This window comes from Microplitis mediator, chromosome 6, assembly GCF_029852145.1.
Source record: "Microplitis mediator isolate UGA2020A chromosome 6, iyMicMedi2.1, whole genome shotgun sequence".
NCBI lineage: Eukaryota > Metazoa > Arthropoda > Insecta > Hymenoptera > Braconidae > Microplitis > Microplitis mediator.
This window is the reverse complement of record NC_079974.1, coordinates 18,656,447-18,682,789: the sequence shown is the minus strand read 5'-3', so window position 1 is coordinate 18,682,789 and position 26,343 is coordinate 18,656,447. Positions and strand designations below refer to the sequence as shown.

Here is a 26,343-nt window from a genome sequence, read left to right as displayed (position 1 = left end):
CGTTAATTATTCTCCGAGATACTTTCATAAATATAATACAGTATGCTCTCTACCTAAAATTAAAGATGCTTTTTTTTTCATTCTAAAAGTTATTCTCCAAGAAATTTAATTTTATTTTAATCTCTAAGTACACTTCAGTCATCATTTATTTTACATTATTCTCATATTTATTACTTAATAATTCGCCATTTTCAAACCAAGTCAATGAATAAAGAACAATAATTAACATTTCTGCGCATTTCAAAGGTTAAGGTTAATGACGTCCGCTCGTATCGAAGGACCGGATGTATGTAAACACCGTAACCTCTAAAGTACGCGATGAATCTACTTAATTTTTTTTGCATCTGCTTTAAGACATCTTACAGTACACCCCTATAGGAAATTGTTATTTAAATCCTTGTCATATATAATTAATCATTCAATAAAAAGTTATGACAGTTTGAATTAATTAATATCTTTGTCTGACTATTTATTAAATGAGCAACGCCATGTGTCAGTTAAAGTAACGTAAATTTTTTTTATCGTCATAAGCTCAAGTTAATTGTAGAAACTTTAATTAATTGACGGCTGGATAATATATAATAAAATTAATCTCTAATTGTTTTTTATATATATTTATATATGAATATTGGAAAATTACTTTCGGTATAAAATCATTTTTGTAAGCGGGACTAAATAATTCAATTTTATTGTTAACGAAATTTAAAATCAGTTCAAGCCAGCAGTTAATTTGGCATGTGACATTCCCATATGTTTCTTGTAATTTATATAAATGAGTACAGTGACATATTAATATTATTGTACTCTAAATTATACGTTAAATAAAACTGTTGGAAAAATTTAGATAAAATTTTTATTAATAGACACGACTGTCTAAATCTTTTGCGTCGCAGTAATTTTACTTATAGGCGACATGTCAATTTTTATAAATATATATTTTTAATTAAAAGAACCAGATAAAATGGTGTACCCATAAAAAGTTTTTGAAAATCTCAATATGATTTTAAAATTTTACTCATGAGTCATTACTCCTTTTTTTATATATATATTTTGAAGACTACACGCTGAAAAAAGAGACTACACGCTAACTATCACCATCTTGTAATAGGGAATGATTACCATTTGTATGTGATAATCATTATCATACTTTTATGTTGACTATTTGTTTCTCATATAGTAATAATTATTATTGCCGATAGTAATAGTTACTATCTCGATAGTAATATTTCTTATGTGTGAAAAATTTTTTAATTTTGTCTTCTAAGATAGTAATGATTACCATCTAGATAAGAATACTTACCATCTCCGATAGTAATAATTAACATAAAAGCATGACAATGATTATCACATACAGATGGTAATCATTCCCTATTACAAGATGGCGATAGTTAGCATTTTTTTTTCAGCGTGTAGAAATTAAATTTTTTTGAATTTTTTGATGCCTTCACTCAATTATTTAAATTACATTTTTTACTTACATTAATATGTAATGAATCATCTTTAAAAACTATATGAAATTTTTTTTTTGGTTTGAGTAGTGCTTACTGTGACAAGGGGGATCGGAGGTCTAAGGAAAACGTGACGTTCGCAGTTCGTCACACAATTTTACAAATTTTTCTCGGTTTTTTTTAAATTTATTTTTTTGTTACGATAGAAAGTCATTCGTTTCATACTTTTAAATATATAAATGTTTCTATGTATAAATTTCCATCATACTGGAGGGGGGGTCTATCATTTGTGACGCATATATTGATAGAGAATATCGCAGAAAATGCAACATAGCGTGACGAGGGGGTGGGGGGGTCTAGAAGGGTAGAATTTTGCGTGACGTATTTTATGAACGGCCTCTTTGCAGTAAAAAAATTTTTTGACACCCAATTTCGAGTAATTTTTAAACAAAAAAGAGTAGGGATGGGTGATATTGAAAAAAAACATCGATATCGTAACATCAATAGTTTTAGTTTTTTATTGTCGAGTATCGATATATCGTGTCCAAAAAATATTGATAGAAAACATCGATACTTTAGAAAAAAAACATCGATAGATATCGCCCATCCCTAAAAAAGAGTAAAACAATAAAACAAGAGGAATCTGTTTTTTTTCTTTCCGTATTTATTTTGTTTTTGGCCCAGGTTTACTCTGAATTGTAGGGTAAATTTTATCAAAAAATTCTCTCGGTGAAATAACTTACCATCAGGTACAGCATGACTGGCCATGAGAAAATTAACGCACGCAGCCCCAGTCCCGTGTCCAACTAAGGTAACATTACTGGGATCACCCCCGAAATAGAGGATATTCTCTTGGACCCAATGTAGAGCCGCTATCTGATCCATCAGCCCATAATTAGCCGGCGAGCGTAAGTGCGAATCCGTGTTGGCATTTAGGAACCCTGTGCATAAAAAGTCAATAAGTTAATACCAGATTACTCTGAAACTATCAATTCACTCGCTATTTTAATCTTTTATTTGTTTATTTATCTCCTCCGATTATTTTTTATTTTTTATTCAATATTATCTTTATGACAGTATAAAAAGAACTCAAAGCTCACCAGTTATATAATATGTACATACACATATATATGTATATGTTTATTCGTGTTTCCGGCAGTGAAATAGATTTGATAACAGCTATGCGAATGGAAGTAGATAGAAATAACTAAAAATAATAGAGACATGGAAAAAATAAAGCTAAAAAAATAGCAAATAACAAATAAACAAAGCATATATACAAACATACATATATCTGTGCCCATATATATACATTGTATATATAAAACACAAAAATACAAGAGTGGATCTATCGATGAATTGCGTGAGTAATAGAATGAGTATAAAGAGAATAAGTGTATTGTACACGAATTGCAAAATAAAGTGGTAAATTTACTTTACTGTTTTAAACATAAATAAAATTTTTGCGCACTTTGCATTTTTAAATCTCAATATATTGAGCTTATCAATTTATATTTTGTATACTTGGATCTATCACTTGTAGATTAAGTTCTTGAAATATCTCGTTCGCGAAACCCAGGTCGAAAAATTTGATCTGATTTTAGTGTAACTGTACTGTATTTAGATTACTTGGTCTGTTATTGAACTTCTATAAAAATTTTAATCTGTTTTTGATCTACCCGGGTCGAAAAATTTGATCTGATTTTAGTCTTATTGGACTATTTGATCTGTTTTTGATCTTTTACAAAAATTTTAAGCTGTTTTCGACCTGTTGTTTCAAAAAACAATTGCGTTACGGGCAGACAAAACTAGATTAATCCTTGAACTTTAAAAAATTTTAGTTCTGAAAATTTTCAAGGACAAAACTAGATTAAATCATGGACTTATAAAGTTTTTATTTATGGGCATTATTTATAAAAAAAATATTAAGTTACAGAATTGATTATGTTTTGTTTACTATTTATTTAGTATCTTTTGTTTAAAAATGTCGGCAGTTAATGAAAGTTTGACAGCTTAATTTTTAGTTGTCTTGACTGAATATTTATAGCATTGAATAAGAGTGATAAAATAACTCTTAAAATGTCAAGAAATTTTTCTTATTTACTGGATAAAATCGAAAATATTTTGGCAATAGTAAACATCAAAATTCTTGTGCATTACGGAAGCGCATTAGCATGTTTCAAATATCAAGAAAATTAAAATAAATTAATAAATCTAGATTATTATTATTATTATTATTATTATTATTATTGTTATTATTATTATTATTATTATTATTTATATATATAAAAATTCCTGTTTTTGTCCTGAAAAAAAATTGAACACAGACCAATAATTATAATAAAAAAGTCTGTCTTTAGTCTAAACCCGATTTAAAACAGACTTAATATCATACGAAAATAAGTCTGATTTTGGCCTGGGTAATGACTAGTACGGACAAAAACAGATTAAATTTCTATATAAAATAAATACGATTTATAAACTTGAGTTAAAGAAAAAACATTTGAATTTATCATTTATTTTAAAACAGATCTAATTTTTTGCCCGGGAATAGCTCAAACTACTCGACTAAATAATGAAAGATTTCCTACGCTGTATATTAAAAAAAAAAATAAATTGAAAGCTCTAGTGATTATGAAAATTTCATTTTCTCTTATTCTTTGAGCTTTTTCACAGGTATATTCATATATATCTATATCATTTCTTTTGATTTTTACTTTCACTCCTCACGGAAAAATCCTGTCAAATATATATGTACAAATATGTATATATGAAAGAAGGGGAGAGGGGTAGTAGCAATTTTCTTTCTTCTTTGTGACAACAGGAAATTTCCGCGTCATTGGGATCAACGGGAAATTGTTGAGCGGAAACGATACAAGTTTGTCGAGTAAAGATTTGACTTTGTAAAATACTTTTGTATGAAAAAAAATTTCGTCAAGAGTTATGTTGCTACAAAGAATGTTAAAGTGAAGTGAAAATGGAAAAAAATTTATGAAATAAAATAACAAAAAAAAAAAAAAAAAAAAACGTAAAGGATGTGAAGGAGGTAAAAAAGGGCGAATGAGAAAGTGCGAGTTGTGTGTTAACTTTGAAATGCTACTTCCGGCAGCGGCTGTCACAGCGTAGTTCGCTCAAGCATCCGCAGTAGTAATATTTGTCATGCGTCAGGGTCCGAGTTTTACAGCAAATTATTCACCGACCGGAAAATATTCCGAGTCACTCGAGCTAGTTGCCGTTTCATGAATTTTTTAGAAATAACCCTTCTTTTTTTTTAATTTTTGTTTTTCTGGTAGTTTTTATTGTTACAGTAGTCGTAGTTCTGTATCCTCTCCATCGGTCTATACTACAGAGTATAGAGTATGCCCGCAGGGGTACCCGCCAGTTTGACTTTTATTCATCTCCATTGTCGAATTGTTTGACGTTCAGTTATACGAAAATTGATTGTGTGGGTTGATCAAGAGATAACTGTTATATTCGTAAAAAAAATATATAGAGTACGGATGTATAAAAGCCAGTGAAATTGTCTGATGACACGTGTAACTTTGTTTTTTATGTTTCAATAGATTTACGGATAAATATAATTTAACTTAATACAGCGTTCCAGTTGCACTTGGATTTACAGTTACAGTTCAAGTTCTAGTTCCAGTTACAGTTTCAGTTGGAGTGAAACGAAAGACAAGACTGTAATGAGTTTCCTATTAGATTTAGTTTCCTTCGTTACCAGGGCAACCGACTACATTTCTATCTCTTTTTATTAACTATATTTTTTTTTTATTTTTTATTCCTCAACTTCTGTGCTGGCAGAAGAAAATCAAAGGGTGTTTTCTTCACAGAGGTGAAGCGAAATAAATAATGAATAAAAAAAATGATCGGACGTCTTGAAATAACAGACAGGAAATAAATAGGGATAATTATTTATAATTGTGTCAATTTGCGTAACTGTTTATTAATGAAATTAGTTATAAAGTCATGCTGGGACTGGGATTGAATTGAAGAGAATTGAATTGGTGATTTAACGTCAAAAATGACAGACTGGATTTAGATTAGTGGCTGTTATTTATTCCCAAACACGTTTTATTGGAGGGTGAAAATTAACGATGTGTGACGTGCTGAGAATTTTAAAAATGTCTGCTGTTAAAATTGATGCTTCGTGCCCAAGATTATTAATCCATTTTATTATTTTATTTTTAACTAAAAACTTTTATATTAATGGGATTTTTTAGTTACACAAAAATATATATAGATACCGTTCTTTAAAAATAAGGGAATAAAATTATATGATTAATGAAGATAGAGTTGGGATACTTTACCTAATATGCCAAGCCGGTAGTTGATGGTGACGACAACGACACCGCCATAACTTGCAAGTACACTGCCGTCATAAGGATTACCGCTACTCCATTCGTAGCTTTCCCCGTGGACAAAGACGATCACCGGGTATCTGCGGTTGGCGCCGTCTCGGGCGCCAGCTGAAATCAATAAAAATTACAGATGATTGATCCGTTATTTTTGACAATGCATTTTACTTTTTATTGAATTATCACATTATCATCATCCTACTGCTATTACTATCATTATTATTTGGTAATAAAGACCGAGAAAAATGAAATAAATATATCTTAAAAAGTCAATATTTTTGACACCATGTATAGTTTATAAAATGTAACATAACGGTTGAATAATTTCACCTCTCGCTCCCTTATATCATGATTTCTATTCGAACTAGCTGTTGTATATAGATGTAATATGTTTTCCCGTGAAATATATATCCCAATATTTCTCTTTATACTTATATATTGTGATCGATAGCACGTTAAATTGGATTGAACGGGTAGCGTAGAAACGATGGGAAATAAACAAAAAATAACGTGAGACAGAAAAGAAGAGTAAAAAAAAAAAATAAATATGAGCAAGTCTTGTCTTCGTCAATTCACGATTGTACTTTAATTCATCAAGATTGATATTTTACGATAAAAAAAAATAGGTTAGTAAAAAGAGAAGCGCGAAAAATGTTAAGAAAAAATAGAATGAGAAAGTAGTAAAAGGATGATGGGTAAAATGAAACTGGACAAAAAGCTCTTGATTTGAGCGCAAGAAATGTAGGAAGCTCTCTAGGAGTGGCGTCGAGAACAATTTAATTTATTTGGCTCACTCTATGCTTTTCTTCCTCTCTCCCATTTTACCTCCCTCTCTTTTTCTTTCTCAGTCACTTAACTCGCTCATCTCTTGCTGCCTTTTTTTTGCTTGTACTTTCAACGGTTGAATGAAAACTGTTTGTTCTGTTAAAACAGCATATTTGCCTCTTGGCAACTGGCAAAAAATCATAATGCACTTGAGACATAATTGCAAAAATATTGAACGAAACTTCCGAAGGCGTAAATCGTCGAGGTTATAGAGAAACACACCCACACACAACATCCATACATTTCTACCCACATATATATGTACTTTATACCTTGTATTGAAGGTATATGTATATTTACACTATATAAATTTTGAAGCGAAGCGCTTCAAGCGATTAAATTAATTTGTCGTATATACACAGTGGTGATGGTACATCGATAGGGGGTTTACCCCAAATATCGATAATTAAATAGGTAGATGCCGGTAATGAGTGTCGACTGTAATCAGCGAATTTCCCCACTTGAAATTGAATCTGATGAGGTAAAATTTGCTACTGCCGGTGAATAAGATATACATATATATATGTATATATATTTATAATTTGTGAGGTCTCTTTTGCTCTTTATATATTTGTACGTAGTTCTAAATTACCATCATACAGGCGGTTGATGAAAAGGCAGACGAGTAGATAGTCTGTGCAGAGAGGAAACGACGTACATTAAAAGTCGGAAAATGTTCAAGATTCTCATCAGAGTCAGAGTGTATAGTGGCTGTCTGAAGTTGTTCGCTGTATGAAGGCTAACTCACACCAGCATGCATACATGTGTACATATTAAATTTTAGAGTTGTAGTAACAGCAGAAGCAGAAGCACCGACGTGTTTGGGGTTCTGTCCGAAATGGTGGTAGAAAGTCTGTGTCTGTCATATATACCTGAATGATATGATAGCAGTAGCTGAGTAACAAGGTCGTACAACACGTGCACACCACTTGGCAATCTCTGGTAATCCGTAGCAGTACCAGTACCAGTACCACTACTAGTACCAGTAAATATACTAATAGTAGTAGGAGTAATAGTAATAGTAGTGGCAGAGTACAGTAGTACAGTTAGCGAAGTTGATGGGAGCCGGGCAACGGTTTTGCTATCGCGCGTATATACAACACGATGGTGACGCGTGATTCGTTGAGTTATGACCTGCGTTCGTTCTACCATAATACGCTTGGCTCGTGTATTAGCATACTAAACCTCAATTGATGTACCCAACGGCCTCGGTGCTTGTACTCGGTTTTAATTAGTACAGATGCCGCATTAATCCCCCACGTCGCTCGCCGCTCTATTGCATATCACACTCCCAAAAATATTTCGTTAAGCTTTTGGTGTTTTCATTTTTTATGTCCGTATTAAACAATCCGACGTGGAATAATTAATATCGTGCTATTCGGTTTGAAATATATTAAAATAAATCCATTGTAATCGACGCTTCAGATTATTAATTAAATTTTTCGTCCATGCCGAAGGGTTTTTAAAGTGCTTTGAGCGGGATTTTTTTTTCTTTATTTACATCACTATTGATATTGAGGTCCGATTTTTTAAAAGATGCCCGTCGCTGCTCTGACGCTGAATAAATTTTCAGAAAGCTAATGTCAATATTTGAAAGGTTCAAGTGTTGAAACAGTCTCGTGTCAGTGTACCTCTGCTGGTGGTATTGGTCGCCGGTTAACTGGTACGGGTAATTTTACATATTCATAAGATACTTCTATATATATATATATATTTAGTTTGATCGGGGGAAACGACAAACAACTCATAGTGGCTGCAGAAATTCTCCCAGGATGCTCGTTCATTTTACAAGACGCTCGCGAAGTTGTCCATAGATATCGACATTATATCGACATATGAAACTCTGGCAAACTATCATAAAGCCAACCTATACTGAACTTCATATGATAAATATTATCTATCAAGCTTACGAAATGCATTACATATTTATTAATTTATTAATGTTACCTGTACTTCCCTTACAAACTTTCAATATTTTATTTTTTAAAAAACTATGTATTTACGTTCAACTATATATATATAAATATATAAATTGTATATATTATCCGATTTCGTTTTACCCGTCTAAAAGTATCGCAAACGATTTATATCAAGACTTCGAACTTTGATAAGTTTAAAATTGAATCTGAAAAATTTTTGTTACGCTCACCCAGACAATGTATTTCAAGTTTCCACTCACTTGAGACCCACTAAGTGTCTGTTGTTTCTCTTTCCGCAATAATTTATACGCAGGAAATAGAATTTCTTGACACTAAACATTTTGACTCGCCCCAAGCAAATTTTCACTTGTCCCAAAACATTTTTGCACTACGAATTGAAAATTAAAATTTTCGGGCGAGAAAAAATTTTTTTAAGGCAGAGCGCCAACAAAATTTTCTAGTCCTAAGTCAACACTGCTAAAGTGTGCAAAATTGACAAAAATAACATAAAATCATGCAATTTTCCAAAAATAAATTTTTCTAATAAATATAAGTAATTTTATATGATACCGTAAGATGGACGGTGGCGATAAAAAGGTCTAACTAAGAGTTTAAAATAATTTGAACTCTTGTAATAGTAAAAATTTGCATATTTTTGTTATTTTAATACTTTCAAGGTGTACAACTGCTCACCTCACACTTTGTTGCAAGTAGTTTGAAGGGTATCCGTCTTCCCTTGCTGGTATAGTGTCTGACTGAAGCCTACAATACAGTTTTACGCCGGTACGTACTAGTAAGAGATGTAGTCTAAGGCAAGAGTGCGTTAACATAGCTTTACTGACGAGTCCGTTAACGTACTCAGGACGAAACCACAAAAATCATGCAAGTAGGCATATACCTCGAGTTATGGTGGTTGATTTATGAGTCAATACACTGAATGACAAGTAATATATGTAAAATAGTACAGTGTAGCACGGAAAAAGTGCATAGTATAAGGATAACCACTGTCATTTCATAATGCAAAATATTTCTTGCACTAAAAATCCTTTTTTTCGGTGTATTTTATACTTAACCCTTTCCCGGTCGACCTTCCATCCCTTCTTTTAGTTTGAATCGTACGTCTTGTTATTAAAATTCCATACGGAAAAAATATCTATCCGGATATATCCGAATATATATTTTTTTCGTATGGGATGAGAGAGCTATAGTCTGTTTTCTAGAGAGGGGGCCGGAAAAATGGTAGAAGGGGGCACTTGTCTACACTACCACAACTAAACTTTCACTCATACAGCTTTACTACGGATTTTAATTGGCTCTATCTCCACAGGGCTCACCCCTAGACTCACCGATACTCCCAGCCGGGAAAGGGTTAAAATTTTTTAACGCTGCAGAAAAATTAACACATCGAAAATTAGTAATTACAATAATTAATACTCGTAATAAATATTAGCTCATTATCACAATAAGTATTACCATCATCATCATAAGTGATTCTGTATAAATAAATCCCCGTGATAAAGGAGTATCAAGCATTCGACGCACGAAACATCCCACGAGGTATACGATGTCTATTGGAGAAAATAATTTTGTTGATATTTCCGGTGAGATAAATTCATCGAGAATGTTATACGTCTGGGGAAATCAAACCTAATGCTTCTCTTTACTCGTCTCGCTGTTTCTCTATCTCTCTCCCTGTCTCATATATATTCATCTAAACCATATTTTACGAGTTTCCTATTGCATATATGTCGATAAATTTTAATATATATACCACCCTTCCAAATGAGAACTCAAGAACTAAAGTTAAAAATTAACGTAACACTCCCCCCCGCTCCGACTAGCCGTTTAACACCGCGTATAAATTAGATGTAAATATGAAATTTGGTTATCTACTGTTATATATTTCCTCTGAAGAATTCGAAGCTTTATATTTTATCAACTTGCAGGTTTAGCGGTAGCTTTTCTATTGAAATATTAAATTTAAGCTCTCGAGTAGTAACAGTAGCTCACGCCAAATGTGCTTTTAAATTAGTAATAGCTTTTCATGATAACACAACCACGTGATAAAAATATTATAGACTTGTGAGAGGCTATTATAAGCCTGGTACACAATGTGTCGGATATCGGACAATGTTAGCCCGAGTGAGAATACAATGATGATACTCTCATTAATAAGGATAATGATCTTACTGTTGGATACCTTCCTTTAGAGATCAGCTAAGCCCAGCTAAGCTGCGCAATAATAATAATAAGTGTAATAACACGACAAAATACTAAAGTGACTGTTTCGATATCCTTTAAATTATGATCAAGTGTCTCAAAGTGCATTAACTCCGATACGATCCGATTATCGATTGATATCGATACGTATACATATATATTTATGAAAACTATGACTCAAGCTCATAAATTTATATTGCTATCATTAATACATGAAAGCTCGGCTAGAGTGAGATGGCGATGAAAAAAAATTTTATTTATATTTTAAAAAAATTCAGGACGAATTTTTGATTGCTGTATTTTTTATTTTTTATGGTGGAGTAAATGGGGTCGGAAAAAAAGGAAAAAACTATTTTTAACAAAGTTTAACAAGTATGATTCCGATGTAAATTTATGTAATGAATATGATTTACAATAAAACTCGTGAAAAAAAAGATTAAAAGAAAAGTTTTTAGAAAACAAGTTCGTACTATTTTGTAAAAACTTGCTCATGCTTCATTAATATCTCATAAATGTTAACTCTTGTTTTAAGTTTGAATTATAGATTAGTTTTATTTTCAGCCGGTTTCAACAATCGAGGCATAAATTTTAAATGATTGTGGTGTTTTGAATAATGCCAATCGTCCAGTTATTGAACTTGTCCCAGTTTTTAAATATTTCACTTCTCTAATTATAAAAAATAATAAAATACTACAAACCGAGTTACTAATTCCCAAAGGTCATATTTTTATTCGCCCTTTTGGCTCAAGGGAGCTTTCGAAAGCCAGAAGGGCGTATGGTTTTTTTTGCCAATTGTTTGGTAGACTTATTTTAGAGTTAAAAATAAAAAAAAAAAATCTGAAAACCGCTTGACCCTGCGGGCCAGCCCCAAAACTTCCCGCTCAGGGAGCTTGGAAACATTATTACTTGTAAATTTTTGCTCTTCGAGCTCAAAAATTTGTTAGTCCGGTAAAACATACCTTCACTAAAAAATTCTAATTTTTGTCCGACGATATCTTTGGATGGAATGAACCGATTTGAACGTTCTTGGTGGCAATCGAAAGGGTTCAACAAGACTTAAAACTGATTACATTTTGAGGCGAATCGGGCAAGTGGTTTATAAGTTATACGCAAAAAACCAAAAACAAAAAAAATTTTTAATTTTTATTCTTCGTATAACTTGTAAGCTACATGATCGATCTACCCCAAAATCTAATCAATTCTAAGTTTTGGTGAGCTCTTTCGATTGTCACCAAGTACGTTCAAATCGGTTGATTCGTTCTAAAGATATCGTCGGACAAAAACACTTTCTACACACACACGGATGTCCATCCGGGAATAGTCAGAAGAGATTCCTAGGACCTCAAAACGTCGACATCTGATGAAAACTCGATTTTCGAAAATCGGACCGAAACCAATAACTTCCCATTTTTTGAAAATTTGCAATTTTCTTAGCGGGAAGTTAAAAATTTGAAAAGTCTAAAGGGCGCATGACTCAATTTATATGTCCTTTAGGCTTTCAAAATTTTTTTTTAAATTTCTAGCTCTAAAATAAGTCTACGAAACAATCGGAAATGAAAAAACAATGATACGCCCTTTTGGCTTTCGGAAGTTCCTCAGAGCCAAAAGGGCAAACAAAAATGTAAGATCTTTCGGAATTAGTAACGCGAAATATTTAAGTACTCGCTATTTTTATGAGTATAAAATATGAAGTCTTTCGAAGTTATTATTAAGATTTTGATGTATTTAATTTATACGAACTGAAACTAATTTATAAATAGTATGTAGGTTAACTGCAGTTGTCGTATGAAGATAAAAAAAATTATATTGAAGTTCAAATTTATGAGAGCGTAAAAAAAATTTCAATGGAAAAAAAAGAGGTTAATAACTTGATCTTGTTATAAATGGTTTTCCGAAGTATCTTCGAACAAGAAATTTTAATATTTAAGCTTTCGTTACGGATTGAAATTTGTTAATTTTTTATATTTTTACACTGCCTTTTTTTCAAGCGTTCAACGGTCGCTTTACTATTTTGGAATGTGGACTAAAGAAATCAAAAGAGGTCATAATAACAAAATGAGTCGTACAATATTCCAGCCTCAGTAATTTCACTTATTCGCATCAAATAAAATTAGTTTAATTTTTGTAAATTTAGAATTTATTTAAAACTCTTCAAGCACCTGAGCAACCAATCAGATTTTCTTCATCTGTTTCTATTAAAATATTTATTAAAATAAAATGTAATTTGTAATCGACCCAAGATCCGAAACTGGGTCATTTATTTCAACTAAATTGATTAAAAAAAAAAAATGATTGTTAAATATAAAATACTTGTATTGACTTTTAAATTGTATCAATAAAGATTTAATGAATAATTAAATTCGTTGAAAATATTTTCATTAATTTTCTCAACAACCATTGAAATGGAAATAAATTGAGTTTTCTTGATTCCCTCAACCGGGAGCCCATCTCTCGTCGCGTAATAGAAGAAACCGCTGAGTGCTACACTAGCCGAGCCGATGTTTTCAGTCGACGAGATAGCTAGAGATAAATTTCACCACTCAAGATGTTGAAATGAGAGAACGCACACAGAAATATCTATGTACATACTTTATCAGACAACTACCTGCTCCTACTAGTTCTACGCCAGCTTCTGCTCCTGATCCTGATTCTGTTCCTGTTCCTACTCTTACTACTATTCCTGTTCTTGCTCCTGCTTCTACTTCTTCCCCTGCTTTCATTCTCTTCCAACTACTAAAACCCAGCTATATTAAATTCAACACTACAGCCCTGCACTGCACTACACTATCATACTATTATATTATTATATTATATATACTCTTTTCTACAGCTCATTATCCACGTTTAATGTCGAATATGTACCTGGGCACTTTGTTCATCAAGTGGGTGGCAACTAAATGAGATAAAATAAAGCGAAAAAATCTAAAAGATTTTGAAATTCATTGAAGAAGAGGACGAGGCATAAGTAAAGAAGATTTTGTTGATCAAAAGATAAGAGGCACTATTACATTTAATTCAGTGATATACATACTGAATAATTTCATTTACGCTCTGATGTTGAGCCCGCTAAAATTTAAATCAGATATATACATACTTATACATATATGTATACAGAGTACCAGTACAGACTCTTATTACATGAGAGTGTCAAATTAAATAATTTAGTAGGATAGCGTTAGGGTGTAGTACACCCTGTAAAACCGTACAGTACAGCCGTGAGCATCACATCGTGTTACGGATTAAGCATTTCGTATGCTCTCTGATGGCAAATGCAATACTTTTACCTCTACCCATTAGTCCATTTATTCCTCTCGTTTTGCCCTGTGATTCTCTATACTCTACACCCTATATTCTACGATATTCTCTTCATACATTCACACACACACCCACGTATTACACGCACCTTCAGTTGCCTTGACTCGGATTTCGTCATATGAAAGATTGAACATGATATAGATGGGATTCGGGCGAACTGAGAACATCAAAATTTCCCGGGTCAAAAAATTAGATCTGTTTTAAAATAAATGATAAATTCAAATATTTTTCCTTTTATTCAAGTTTACAAATCGTATTTATTTTGTATAGGAATTTAATCTGTTTTTTTCCGTACTAGTCATTATCCAGGCCAATATCAGACTCTTTTTCGTATGATATTCAGTCTGTTTTAAATCGGGTTTAGACTAAAAACAGACTTTTTTATTATAATTATTGGTCTGTGTTCAATTTTTTTTCAGGACAAAAACAGGACTTTTTAGAAATATAAATAATGATAATAATAATTTAGATTTATTAATTTATTTTAATTTTCTTGATATTTGAAACATACTAATGCGCTTCCGTAATGCACAAGAATTTTGATGTTTTCTATTGCCAAAATATTTTCGATTTTATCCAGTAAATAAGAAAAATTTCTTGACATTTTAAGAGTTATTTTATCACTTTTATTCCATGCTGTAAATATTCAGTCAAGACAACTAAAAATTATGCTGTCAAACTTTCATTAACTGCCGACATTTTTAAACAAAAGATACTAAATAAATAGTAAACAAAACATAATCAATTCTGTAACTTAATATTTTTTTTATAAATATTGCCCATAAATAAAAATTTTATAAGTCCATGATTTAATCTAGTTTTGTCCTTGAAAATTTTCAGAACTAAAATTTTTTAAAGTTCAAGAATTAATCTAGTTTTGTCTGCCCGTAACGCAATTGTTTTTTAAAACAACAGGTCGAAAACAGCTTAAAATTTTCGTAAAAGATCAAAAACAGATCAAATAGTCCAATTATACTAAAATCAGATCAAATTTGTCGGTCCGGGTAGATCAAAAACAGATTAAAATTTTTATAGAAGTTCAATAACAGACCAAGTAGTCCAAATACAGTCCAGTTAGACTAAAATCACATCAAATTTTTCGACTCGGGTTTTCCCTAAAAAAGGATATTATTTTTTTATCACTTTTATCTCGGGTCAAATTAACTTCAAACACAAAAATAATTATTAAAAATTTCAAATAATTCAAGTAACGATGGATTTCATGGTATTTATATTTTTTAAAAATAGAATAAAACCCGATTGTCGACGATTGGTTAAAAGGCTACGACTGATTGAATTTATTTCCTATTTACAGTGTCCATCGTGATTTGTCGTTTTCCACATAGATTGATGTACATACATCTATATACCTATCGAATGAGATTGTGAATGTGAAAATCTATCTAACTCGACCTTCATTCATCTGGTTTATTGACTCATTCGTGCTCAATCTCTTCATCTCTCTCTTTTCTTTTACTCTAATTTTATTTACTCTCCAGAAGGTTATTAATCAACTTAAGAGTCAATTAAATCGCGGCATTGAGGTTACAGCCAAAGGTAAAATTACTTTTGTGTTAATTAATGACGTCGAACTCAAACGCAAAATATTTATCAGGGTATTTGTGGGCATGTATATGAATATGTGTATATATCTATATATATATATATATATATAACAGAAGCCGATAAGAGAATCAATTTGGCGAGAAGTTTCAAAGCGATGCAGCCTATTAAATTCCTTATAGTTGCATCTTAGAGCTTCTCAAAGACGGCGTATCTGTAAGTCAGATAGTCTGTTCTTGGCGGCGAGTGTAAACTTACAAGCAAATATATATGTATATATATACCCATTATACTATTGATTGCCGGTAAAAGCAACCGGGTCTTCAGTTCATGTATATTCTCTCTCAACACAATCAACTATATCACAGTCTATCAAAGGCTAACTGTTCTCAATGTAGTTAACCCTCATGGCTTAGCGTCTGCATCTATCAGGCTTCCCATAGAAATATATTAAATGAAATACTATTTTACGTGCTTTACCCTCGCATTTTGTTACGTTTTTTTATCCTCACCCCCGGCATCAGTATCACGACTCACGAGCATTTTTTCCCCATCGAATTAAGTATTTTTGATCCTTTTTACAAGTATGGCTTTGCGGATAAAATTTACCCTTAAATCTACATCTATTTTACTCGGGCACTGTTTTATTTAACGACACACACAGAGACAGAAAGTCAATTCTAACAATCACGCTGTTTCGAACAAGATAAATTCAAAGAATGTACGAACGTATGTGGATACGTGTGTGCATCAAATGTAATAGAGACCAGTGAACCACAATTCCGTAACACTATCATTCGGTTTTCCAGTATAACAGTTCGGATTCTAGACGATAGGATGTTTGCAGACGACCTTTGGTATTCGACATGCATCGTTTGTTGTTCACAATCCTCAATAGATCCCACAACAAATTACACGCCGATGCGGTCATCCTCCTCTCTCAAAGATCTTTTATCCCTGTATTACATTTTCCTGTTTCTGCTCTCCTCTATAACCCTCTCTTTACGTACGTCCGTACGAATACGCCGTCCCTGAGTGCCGCACACATTTCTACTCGCGATTTGTTTCTGGATAATCTTGATCTATGTGTCGTAACATAATAATTCAAATTTTTTTATTTCTCGTCCTGTTTCCTCACAACAGACTTTTATTTCACAAGGGAAATATGAGTAAAATATTTCTAAAGCTCATGTTTTATCAAGCTATTTTTCATTAGTACTTTTTATTATTTCTTATTTTTTTCTCTTTGTGTTTCTGGTTAATATTTTTCTCGCCGTTTGCATATTTTTTTATTTTTACATCAAGTTTGTTGTCATGAGAATACATTGTAAATTACCTACGTAATTAGGGTGAAGTAGGGGCCAATGAAGTTGCCCGCGACAGCTTAAACTTTTCCCTAGAATATTCCTCAAGTGTGTGCGCATACGAAAATACAAGAGTTTGGGTACAGTAAGAGTAAGAGGAAGAGTGAGCAGCAGAACATAATGTCGTTGTTGTTGTTGTTGTTGTGCTGTTGTTGTTATGTCATGATGGGTGAGTTTCTCAGTGCGACTTCTATTATACCGACCAACTTCCAACTACTGTTGACATAAGGGGCATCTGGGGTAAAGAGTCTCTGACGACTAGAGTCGCGTGTGTTGAAATAAAATTTTGTAAATACAATAGAAGACTGACTTAAGATACCGAGAAAGCAACAGCCAACAAAAGAATATGTATAATAAAAATCATTATTCATTTTTAATATAAATTACATTAGTGTAAAAAATTTATGGAGTGAATGTGGAGTAAATGTGAAGCGGATGACTATTTATTTATTTATTCCCCTCGGAATGAAATTTACTCCAAAGGGGAGTTTATTTCAATATTAAAACTCTAAATCAGAGTGAATACGGATTTAAATGAAATCCAGATTACTTCGAAATCACCACTCTGAAAAACAAAACTTCTTATTTACTCCTATGCGAAGTGATTTTTTTAAAACTCCAGAACTCCGAGTGACGGAGAATTCGAATTTAAATAAAATTCGTAATCACTTCCACACGGAAAAAAATGATGCTCAAAATTTTAATAGTTTATTGTTTATTTTCGACTCAAAATTAGAATATTTGATACTAATATCAAACCAGAATCATTAAATATATTATAAAAAGACTATTATTTATATTAAAATTTGATACATATAGAAGAGCAAAATTTGTAATTTCGTATATTAAAATTAATATGAAAAAGAATCGATAATTTGGTATCTACAGTTATTTATTACTATTCAAATAAACATAGAAAAATTTAAAAAATTTACCACTTATTCCATTTATGTATATAATAAATTAATTTATAATAACGAATAAATAACATTTTACATTAATTATTAGTCAATGGGATAGAATTTATAAAACAAGAGTTAAAAGTTTTCGGTATTTTTATGAGCAAAAAATCAGTATCTGGTATACTAATTTTTCATTTTATTATTTACCACTTATTCGATTTATGTATATTGTAAATTAATTAATTATGATGAATAAATGATATTTCAAGCTAATAATTGATCAGTGATATCGAATTTATAAAATAACAGTTAGTAACTTTTGCAATTTTTCGGCTGGAAAAATCAGTATCTAAGATAGCAATTCTTAATTTGACCAATCATTACTTTTTAATAGATGTATGCCATAAATTAATTAATTTTCACTAATAAGTCACGTATTTATATACCTAAAAGTAATAATATTTACTTACTTTTTGAAATAATTGATAGTAGTTTTTAGGAATCTACAAAAATTAGTAAACTACTTTGCATTAAGTACATAATAGTACTAATTATTGATAACAGATTCCACTTTTTACTATTATTTGTTAATTTTTAATATTCTGTGTTTTCCGTGAAATTTTTTACAGTGTAAAAAATATTTCTCAAATTAATACTCTACACAATAAATTTTATTGCCCAACTTTACATGAGAGGAAATTTCGGTTATTAAATTTTTTCATTGTCTGTAAATTTAGTTAACTTTTTTCAACCATTAAATTTTACTATCTGTTGTTCTGTATATAAATATATAGTATCTTCATTTGAGTTTTCTCAACCCTCGTTTTGAATTCATAAAGAAAAAAAATATATATATATATATTATTTTACTGCGGTTATAAACGAGCGCGTATTGTTCACTGATGTGTATATAAATTATACAATGAGGATTCAAAAGTTTTAACAGTATCAGTATCAGTAGTATTGGATACGATCAATAAGTTACGAATTTAACGTTCGTGGTTGCTGAGAAACTGTTAAATTTTCATGAGATGCCGCTGTTTCTGCCACTCGTTCAACAGAGGTACTTTTATTCAAGACAATTAATGTTAACTTTACTGTTATTACTAGTAGGTAGTGTGGAACAACTGGTTTTATATTTATCATTTCGAGTGTTAACGGCTGTTGATGAAAAAGCAATGACGTATTTTTACATATGTGTTGAGAGAAATGATGAAATATTTAATGAAACGACAAGTTATGTTTAAGGAGCTTTGGCTTTTATGAGTCTAGTTATAATAGTTGGATGAAAACTACTAGGAAAATTAAATTGAATTATAATAAAGTTTTAAGTGACATTTAATTATTGCTGTTTAGTAAGTTGACATGTATAACCGAGAATTTAAAAATTAATTACTGAAATAATTACAGAAGTTAACGGTAATTGAAAATATTAAAAATTTTAATAATTAAAGATCAAAGTAATTTATGTCAAATAGTAATTAATTTGAGTTGAGATTTTAATAATTGTGTAGAGCGGGTAAATTATAATGAAGTCTATACAATGAGTGATATTCAAAGAGATCTGACATTTATAATTATAATTATGGTAGGAAAAAAAAAATAAATAAAAAGTTTGCATTGAGGAAACTAATTAATTTCAATCAATGAAATTTTTTGAATTTAATAATTAATTAACTCATGGTGGCCACAGATTTTTGAGATTGAAATTCCCTGACTTTTCCAGGTATTCCTGTCAAACGATTTAAAAATTTCCTGACTATGTCTAGTAATATAAAATCATTGGAAATATTTATTTAATTTAATATAAAATGGTATGTCAGTTTAATCACTAATTAATCATTGTCGTTAAATGAAACTTTTTTTTATTATTTGTAAACGTTCATTGTTTTTTTGTTTTTATATTTTTTTTTTTTTTTTTATTATTGTTAACAGTGTATAGCATATTTATGCCTTTTACACTTCTTGCCTTTAATCGCAATCGCTACCTTTTTCTATTCCCTCCTCTTTTTCATGCGGCTGTGGACCGACTTGTGCTTCTGTACTGCATCATTACGTGATGCCCTATACCCCACCTTTTTGCCGTGGGAGTATAGCGGCAAAGGGAAACCACAGAGAAAACCTTTTGCCAGTACAGCTGTCATTTTTCGGAGCAGGTGAAGTTCCAGTGATCGATAAAATTCCCATTTTACCGATCACTGGCTCTTCAGTCCGCGCCTAGCGCACAGAGACGTCCGATCAAGCTCAATGCATGGCTAAGCGGTCACCCAGCCAAACAGTAACCACGCTCGGTGCTGCTTAACTTTGATGATCGCCCGAGCCACACATGAACCGATCGGCTGCCTCTGCCCCTTTTTTGTTTTTATATTAAATGAATAATTTTTTATTTTTGATTTGAAATCCATGTTTTTATATAACACTATAAATAAAATATAAATAAATTTTTCATTTTCACTAGAATAAATTCCATAAATAAGAATATTTCATAGAATATTAATAAAGTATTAATGAAGTACGCGAACAATAAATATAGTGAAACTTATTAGTTCATTACTTATGTATACATTTAATGTTTTTAGTTTTTTAACTTGTCAATATGGATGTTAATAGCTTGACGATCCTGGCAATTGGTTTCTACTAAGACTTTTTTTTTCTAACAGCCTTGATAATTCTAGCTGCTTCATTTTTTCACTATTGGAATCAATTTCTACTAATTTTTTTTCAAGGTTTTACAACCGCATTCGCGTCGCGTCACTTTTTGAACAGTTTTGACAGAAAACTAAATTTAGAGAATTTTTTCAGTCAAAAGAAAGAAAGTGAAAATTTTTCCAGCTTTGTGACGAAATTCCCTGACATTTCCCTGACTTTTCCAGTATATTTATACTTCCCTGACATTTCCAGGTTTTCCAAGTTTTCTAGAAATGTGGCCACCATGTTAACAAATATATGAACATTGATTAGTACACTGTAAAAAATCAGAAGTAAATTCAGAGTGATTATGGATTTTATTTAAATCTGAATTCACTCGGAGTTCTGGAGTTAAAAAAAAAATTATTTCGCATATGGGATAAATAGAGGTTTGTTTTTTTCAGCGGAGTGATTTGGATTTTATTTAAATTTGAATCTACTCGGAGTTCTGAAAAAATTTGCGGAGTGAACGCGGATTAAATCCGAAGTGAATGCGGAGCGGATGACTGTTTATTTACTTAATTCCCTTGAAGTGAAATTCACTCCAAAGAAGAGTTTCTTTTAACTTTGAAACTCCAGTTCGGATTGAAATTCACCCCTAAAAGGAATTTATATAAATATAAAAACTCTGAAATATTAAAATCCACTCCGAATTTAACTCCGAAGGAATTAAATAAATAAACAGTCATCCGTTCCGCATTCACTCCGTAAATTTTCCAGGTAATAATTTACCCGAAAAGTACGTAGCAAATTTAGTATTCAAAGCTGACTTGTATTTTCCATTATATAAATAAGTGAAACGTATTTATTTAAGTCAATAGAGCAGTTTGTGCATTCGAAAATTCATTTTTCTATAAGATGCGCTGAAAAGTGATAGATAAGACGAATAGGTTTATAAAAGTAGGTAAGAATATTTATATGAAGTAGAAGTGCAGGCTGAAGCAAAGGTTGAATAACGGCTGACTGATATACTCTCCATGGAATAACGCATACTTTGGCCTCTTGTGAATAGAGACGAGGATCTCCTGAGGAATAAGGAAGAGATGAAGATAATGTATGACGTAATATAATATTCTTTGGATGGAATGTGGTAGCTGGTGCGCGAACGTGAGCAGCCCTGAAGCACGCTTGTTCATTCGCACGTGTGGATCTTCATAGGAAATTTGATAGCAGGAAGCTTTTCGCAGTCAAAACTAAGAATTATCATTAATAATAATAATAATGATGATAGCAATCATAATACCAGTCATGACAAAGTTATAGCAGCAGTTATAAGAATGACAGTGTACGCATGTGCTTAAAACATTGGCGATGCATTCAAATTGAGTCGAGACAGTGCAAAGTATAGAAGATGAGATACAAAAAATTGTCTATACTCGTTTTATTTTTTTGCGTATTTATTTTCATTGCTGTGAATAAAAGTACATGACTTGTGAATTCCGGATGATTGGATGGACTCGGTGGGTTATCGAGAGCTAAATAAAATTCCGCAAGTATCTGTCTATCTATAGATAAACAGATAAAAAATATAATTTGATAAGCAAGAAACGTTTTTTATAAAAAATTTGAGGAATCGAATTGGCTTGGTCAAGCGTATAACATTCTTCTTTACTTCAATCCCTCTTTTCTTTTCATTCCTTTAATTTTTTTACCCTATTTTTTTAGTGCCGTGGCATCCACGCTCTCTTGATTTTCTACAGAGAAACCGCCAAGTTTTTCCTGGTAATGCCGCGTTGCCGCTTCGGAAATCGAGGTCGACATGGAGTGAAGTTACACGATGAGTAAAAAGGATTGGTGGAGTATAAGTTGGTTCGTTGGTTGGCTGATAGTGCAAGAGGTGAATGACACAGGAAGTAAAATGAAGGATCCTATCGGGTTTGACACAAAGACATCCTATAAATTTTATCATTTATTTTTTTGTTACGTACATTTCTAACACAAGGCGCTATCACGTTTCAATAAATTTAAAAAAAAATAATTTTGTAATTTTAATTACAAACCCGAGCTGTCCAAAACTTTTACCATTATTTTTAAGCAATTTGAGACAGCTGTGACATAATTTTATAAGTTTTTGATTTTCGGCGTTCGTAAACTTTAATTTAATTTCGCTAAAATATTTTAAAATTCATTTTTTTGAAGCCACTCCATTTTGCCCAAAAATTTTTAATGCTAATTCAAAGCTTTTAATTCAAGAACAAAATAGACTATCGCGTAGTCAGTTTTGTTCAGCTCTGCCCTAATTATCTTCGGATAAATAGGGCAGGATTTAAAACCATTGAAAAATAAATTTGTAATAACAAAAATTAATCATAAGTTTTCATTAATTTGAAGCAGAGTAACAGAATATTTAAATAAATAATAAAAAGTTGTACATTTACTGGTGATTAGCCGTTAGATATATAGTTAATAGTGTAGATGATTGGTTTTAGATATCTCCGAGTAGTTGTTTAGTCTATTGTTGAGAAGTACAACTGGCTGTTGGTCTCAGAACAATTGGGACCGGAAATGTTGTGTAACTACGTTATCTCTAGCAGACTGGTTACTTTGTTCTCAAGGGACACTTACGGATGTATAACTAAGCTTGAATAGTACAGGCATAGCGTCCTGCTTAATATTGAATACTATTTTGTCTATTATAAGCTACAAGCGTCATACGTCGATTGCAAAGTAAATTTAAAAATTAATCGGCAATTAAAAATTTAAAAAACGGGTATTAAAGCAAGTGCTTTAATAACTTGTAACAGACAAGAAATTTTCCAGTATATGCACTTGGTCGGATCGTCGAAGTAGATTATCTACAAGCGTAAAGCTTGTACAGTCACGTACACGATTTTATCAGTTAATTATCTTTTTATAATCTTGTTTATCTTGGGTGGTTTCCCGGTGCTGTGACTACAGGCTTTTGCTCTTTCTATCTTCTCTTAACAATTTAAACTACCGGTAAAATGTATAATTGCCGCTTAAAATTCAACAGAACGGCTGACTTAGCTTCTTTAGTATCGCACACCCGTGCATTGCGCGACCGCGAGTGTCAACTATAAACCTGGGACTGTTGCGATATAGAAAAATTAATATGCATTATTCATAGATGCATTTACTTTCGTGTGGTACGATGCTAATGGTGGTAGCAGTAACGCCGTAATAGTCCTAGTAGTGATGGTAGCGGCGTTAAATCCCGCGGCTCGGAAATGCCACGAGGAGGTCCGGTAAACCGAAGAGAACAGAACGAGCCTCTATTCGTTTAATAAGTAGCTCGAGAGAGCAAAAAGAACAAAATGCTTTAATTTAAAGTAGAAAAAAATAAATAAATAAATAAATAATAATAATAATGTTGGAAAAAAGGGGTGAGAAAAAATTAACCGTAAAGGGGAAAAAATAATGAAGGTAAAAATAGCAAATGTTGAGAGTCAGATGCACGCACAACCCTCTTATACAATGCATATATGATTGCATGTTATTTTTCTCTCCTTTATCCTCTTGCTTTGCTTCCACGCTCTTACTCTATATACATTATTATTTCATGCATTGTGTAGATAAATCATTCAAAATACGTGAGAGGAGATTAATCATAGCTCCGTAACTGGCAACTGCTATGTGAGATTACCGTATACTAATATTATAAAATTAATCTTAATGATGTTGATAATAATAATAATAATAATAATAATGGTAATGGTAAGGATATTTTTTCCTCGAAAAATATTATTCAGTATGGGATCATCAAAAGAGTCGATAAGGAGTGAGGTTAGTCTCATTGGTCTTTTCTTCATGTCGTGCATAACAATGGCTCAGATGAGGAGAGGAAGAAAGGGCGGAATCCAAGTTATCAGAGTGCCCGGAGCTAAGCATTCGTTTTACTTATTTTTCTCTTTACATTACTCTACTTTACTTGGGGTTTTTTTCTGGTACACCCGTTTGACACCACATTGCGCTCAGTGAGATGAAGGAACGGAAACCGGTGGCAAAAAACCCGAGGTATAAAAAGATATATAACTTAAATTCGGCGTTACATATTTCAAAGTATATTCGTGAAAAGTGGTAAAATACATAGCCTTGGGGTATACGATGCAACATCCTCTTATTTCTAACACATATAGAATTCATATTATTCCATATAAGAATTTCGATATTTTTCACGTCGCAATACACTCACACATATATTCTTTTCTACTCTAAAATTTTTTATACATATATATATTTATTTTTTCCCGGCTTTTAAAGGAAACAATTCTCGAGTCACATCATTGTGTATTTCTCTTCTTTTTTTTCTCTATATTCCCCAGTACTCAGTACTCCATACTATATATTCTATATATATTCTATTCTCTCCTTTTCTTTCCTACTCCTCACTCCTTAGGGACTGCATTGGCTTTTTCGATGCGATAAGAATTGTAATATACAGTTTTTCTCGCAAACAGATCCCGTCTGACCACTTCTGAGATTAAGTATATTCTCGCTATATACCCGAGTCGAAATCTAAGGCATACTTTGAACCTAAATGAGCATTGAAAACCTACATTAGACTTAAAGGGGCATGAATTAGACCTACACAGACATAAATCGTGAAACGAATGTAACTGGACTTAAAAGAAGGAAGGACTTGCCCCAAGTCAAAAAACAAATTCGGATTTAAGTCTCAAAGTTGTCAATGAGGTTTTTGAGGATCAATTTAGAATTTTAAGATTGACAATAGTATAGAAAGTTATGATGTATTTGAAGATCTGAACGTTTTTCGCAGAACAAAAATGAAAAATAGAAAATCTATGGGATTTAGATTTTGGAAATATTTCGCATAGGTGCTAGTACGTCAACTGAAAATTGCAGACCACCCCCATCTACCCCTTGAGTAGTCAAATTACATAAATTTTTTCATTTTCGTTGCACAAAAAACGTTTCGATTTTTAGGTATATAAGTTATCCTAGTGTAGCCCTCAAAATAGTAGTTACGACCAATTTTACCACTTTGAGGACTAAACTAGAACCACATAATCTGGATTAGAGCCTCAAAATACTCAAAACATACATGTACCTGAAGATCAGAACGTTTTTCACGCAACGAAAATTGAAATAATTCATGAAATTTATGTCTAGTGGCGACTTAAGGGGTAGTTGGGGGTGGCCTGCCATTTTCGAGTAACGTGAAAAACATTTACGAAATCTAGATCCAGTAGACTTTTTTTTACTTCTCATTTCTTTTTTCTTATTTTCGTTCCGCGAAAAACGTTCCGATCTTCAGGTACATAAACATACAGGAACAATTTTATCCGCATTTGAACCTCAAAAGTCTCTTTCGACGTATTCTCTCCCCTCCCTTTTCTATCTAAAATTTTAAAAAATCCGAAATATAATTTTTCATTTGTTGAAGATTTTGAGGTCTTAGTTATAATTTAAAATTGATAAATAATTCGCATTTAGACCTCATAGTTCTCATTGAGGATTTTGAGTACTAAAGTAGAGTTACTTTCTGGGCGGCAAATAAAACATCAAAGGAATTGAGGCTTTTGAGGACTAAACTAGAATTTTTTTTTTGACTCGGAGCAGGGAATACTACAAGAAAGTAAAATTGTAAAATTCGCTACTGGAGAATTGATGCAAGTGGTTCAGTCATCTCTCCAGTGGCCTAATGTCTCAACAATGGATTGGGTCCCACAGGCAGCCTGGGACTAACAGAGAGTTAATTTAAAAAATTCTAAGACTAGTAAAAAGTGGCTGCAAGTGATTCAGCGATTTTATTGATAGAT

The 26,343-nt window shown here is 31.9% G+C and overlaps 1 protein-coding gene across 1 annotated transcript in view; it reads right to left on the bottom strand.

Annotated features, from left to right (window-relative positions):
• The window catches only part of LOC130670316 (neuroligin-4, Y-linked), a 150,216-nt gene that overhangs the window by 17,702 nt on the left and 106,171 nt on the right, over positions 1-26,343 (bottom strand). Inside the window, exons 2-3 of the mRNA XM_057473670.1 lie at positions 5,759-5,917; positions 2,192-2,389 (exon numbers count right to left, since the gene is read on the bottom strand). Coding sequence (XP_057329653.1) covers positions 2,192-2,389; positions 5,759-5,917 — 357 coding nt within the window. The remainder of the gene's footprint in view (positions 1-2,191; positions 2,390-5,758; positions 5,918-26,343) is intronic.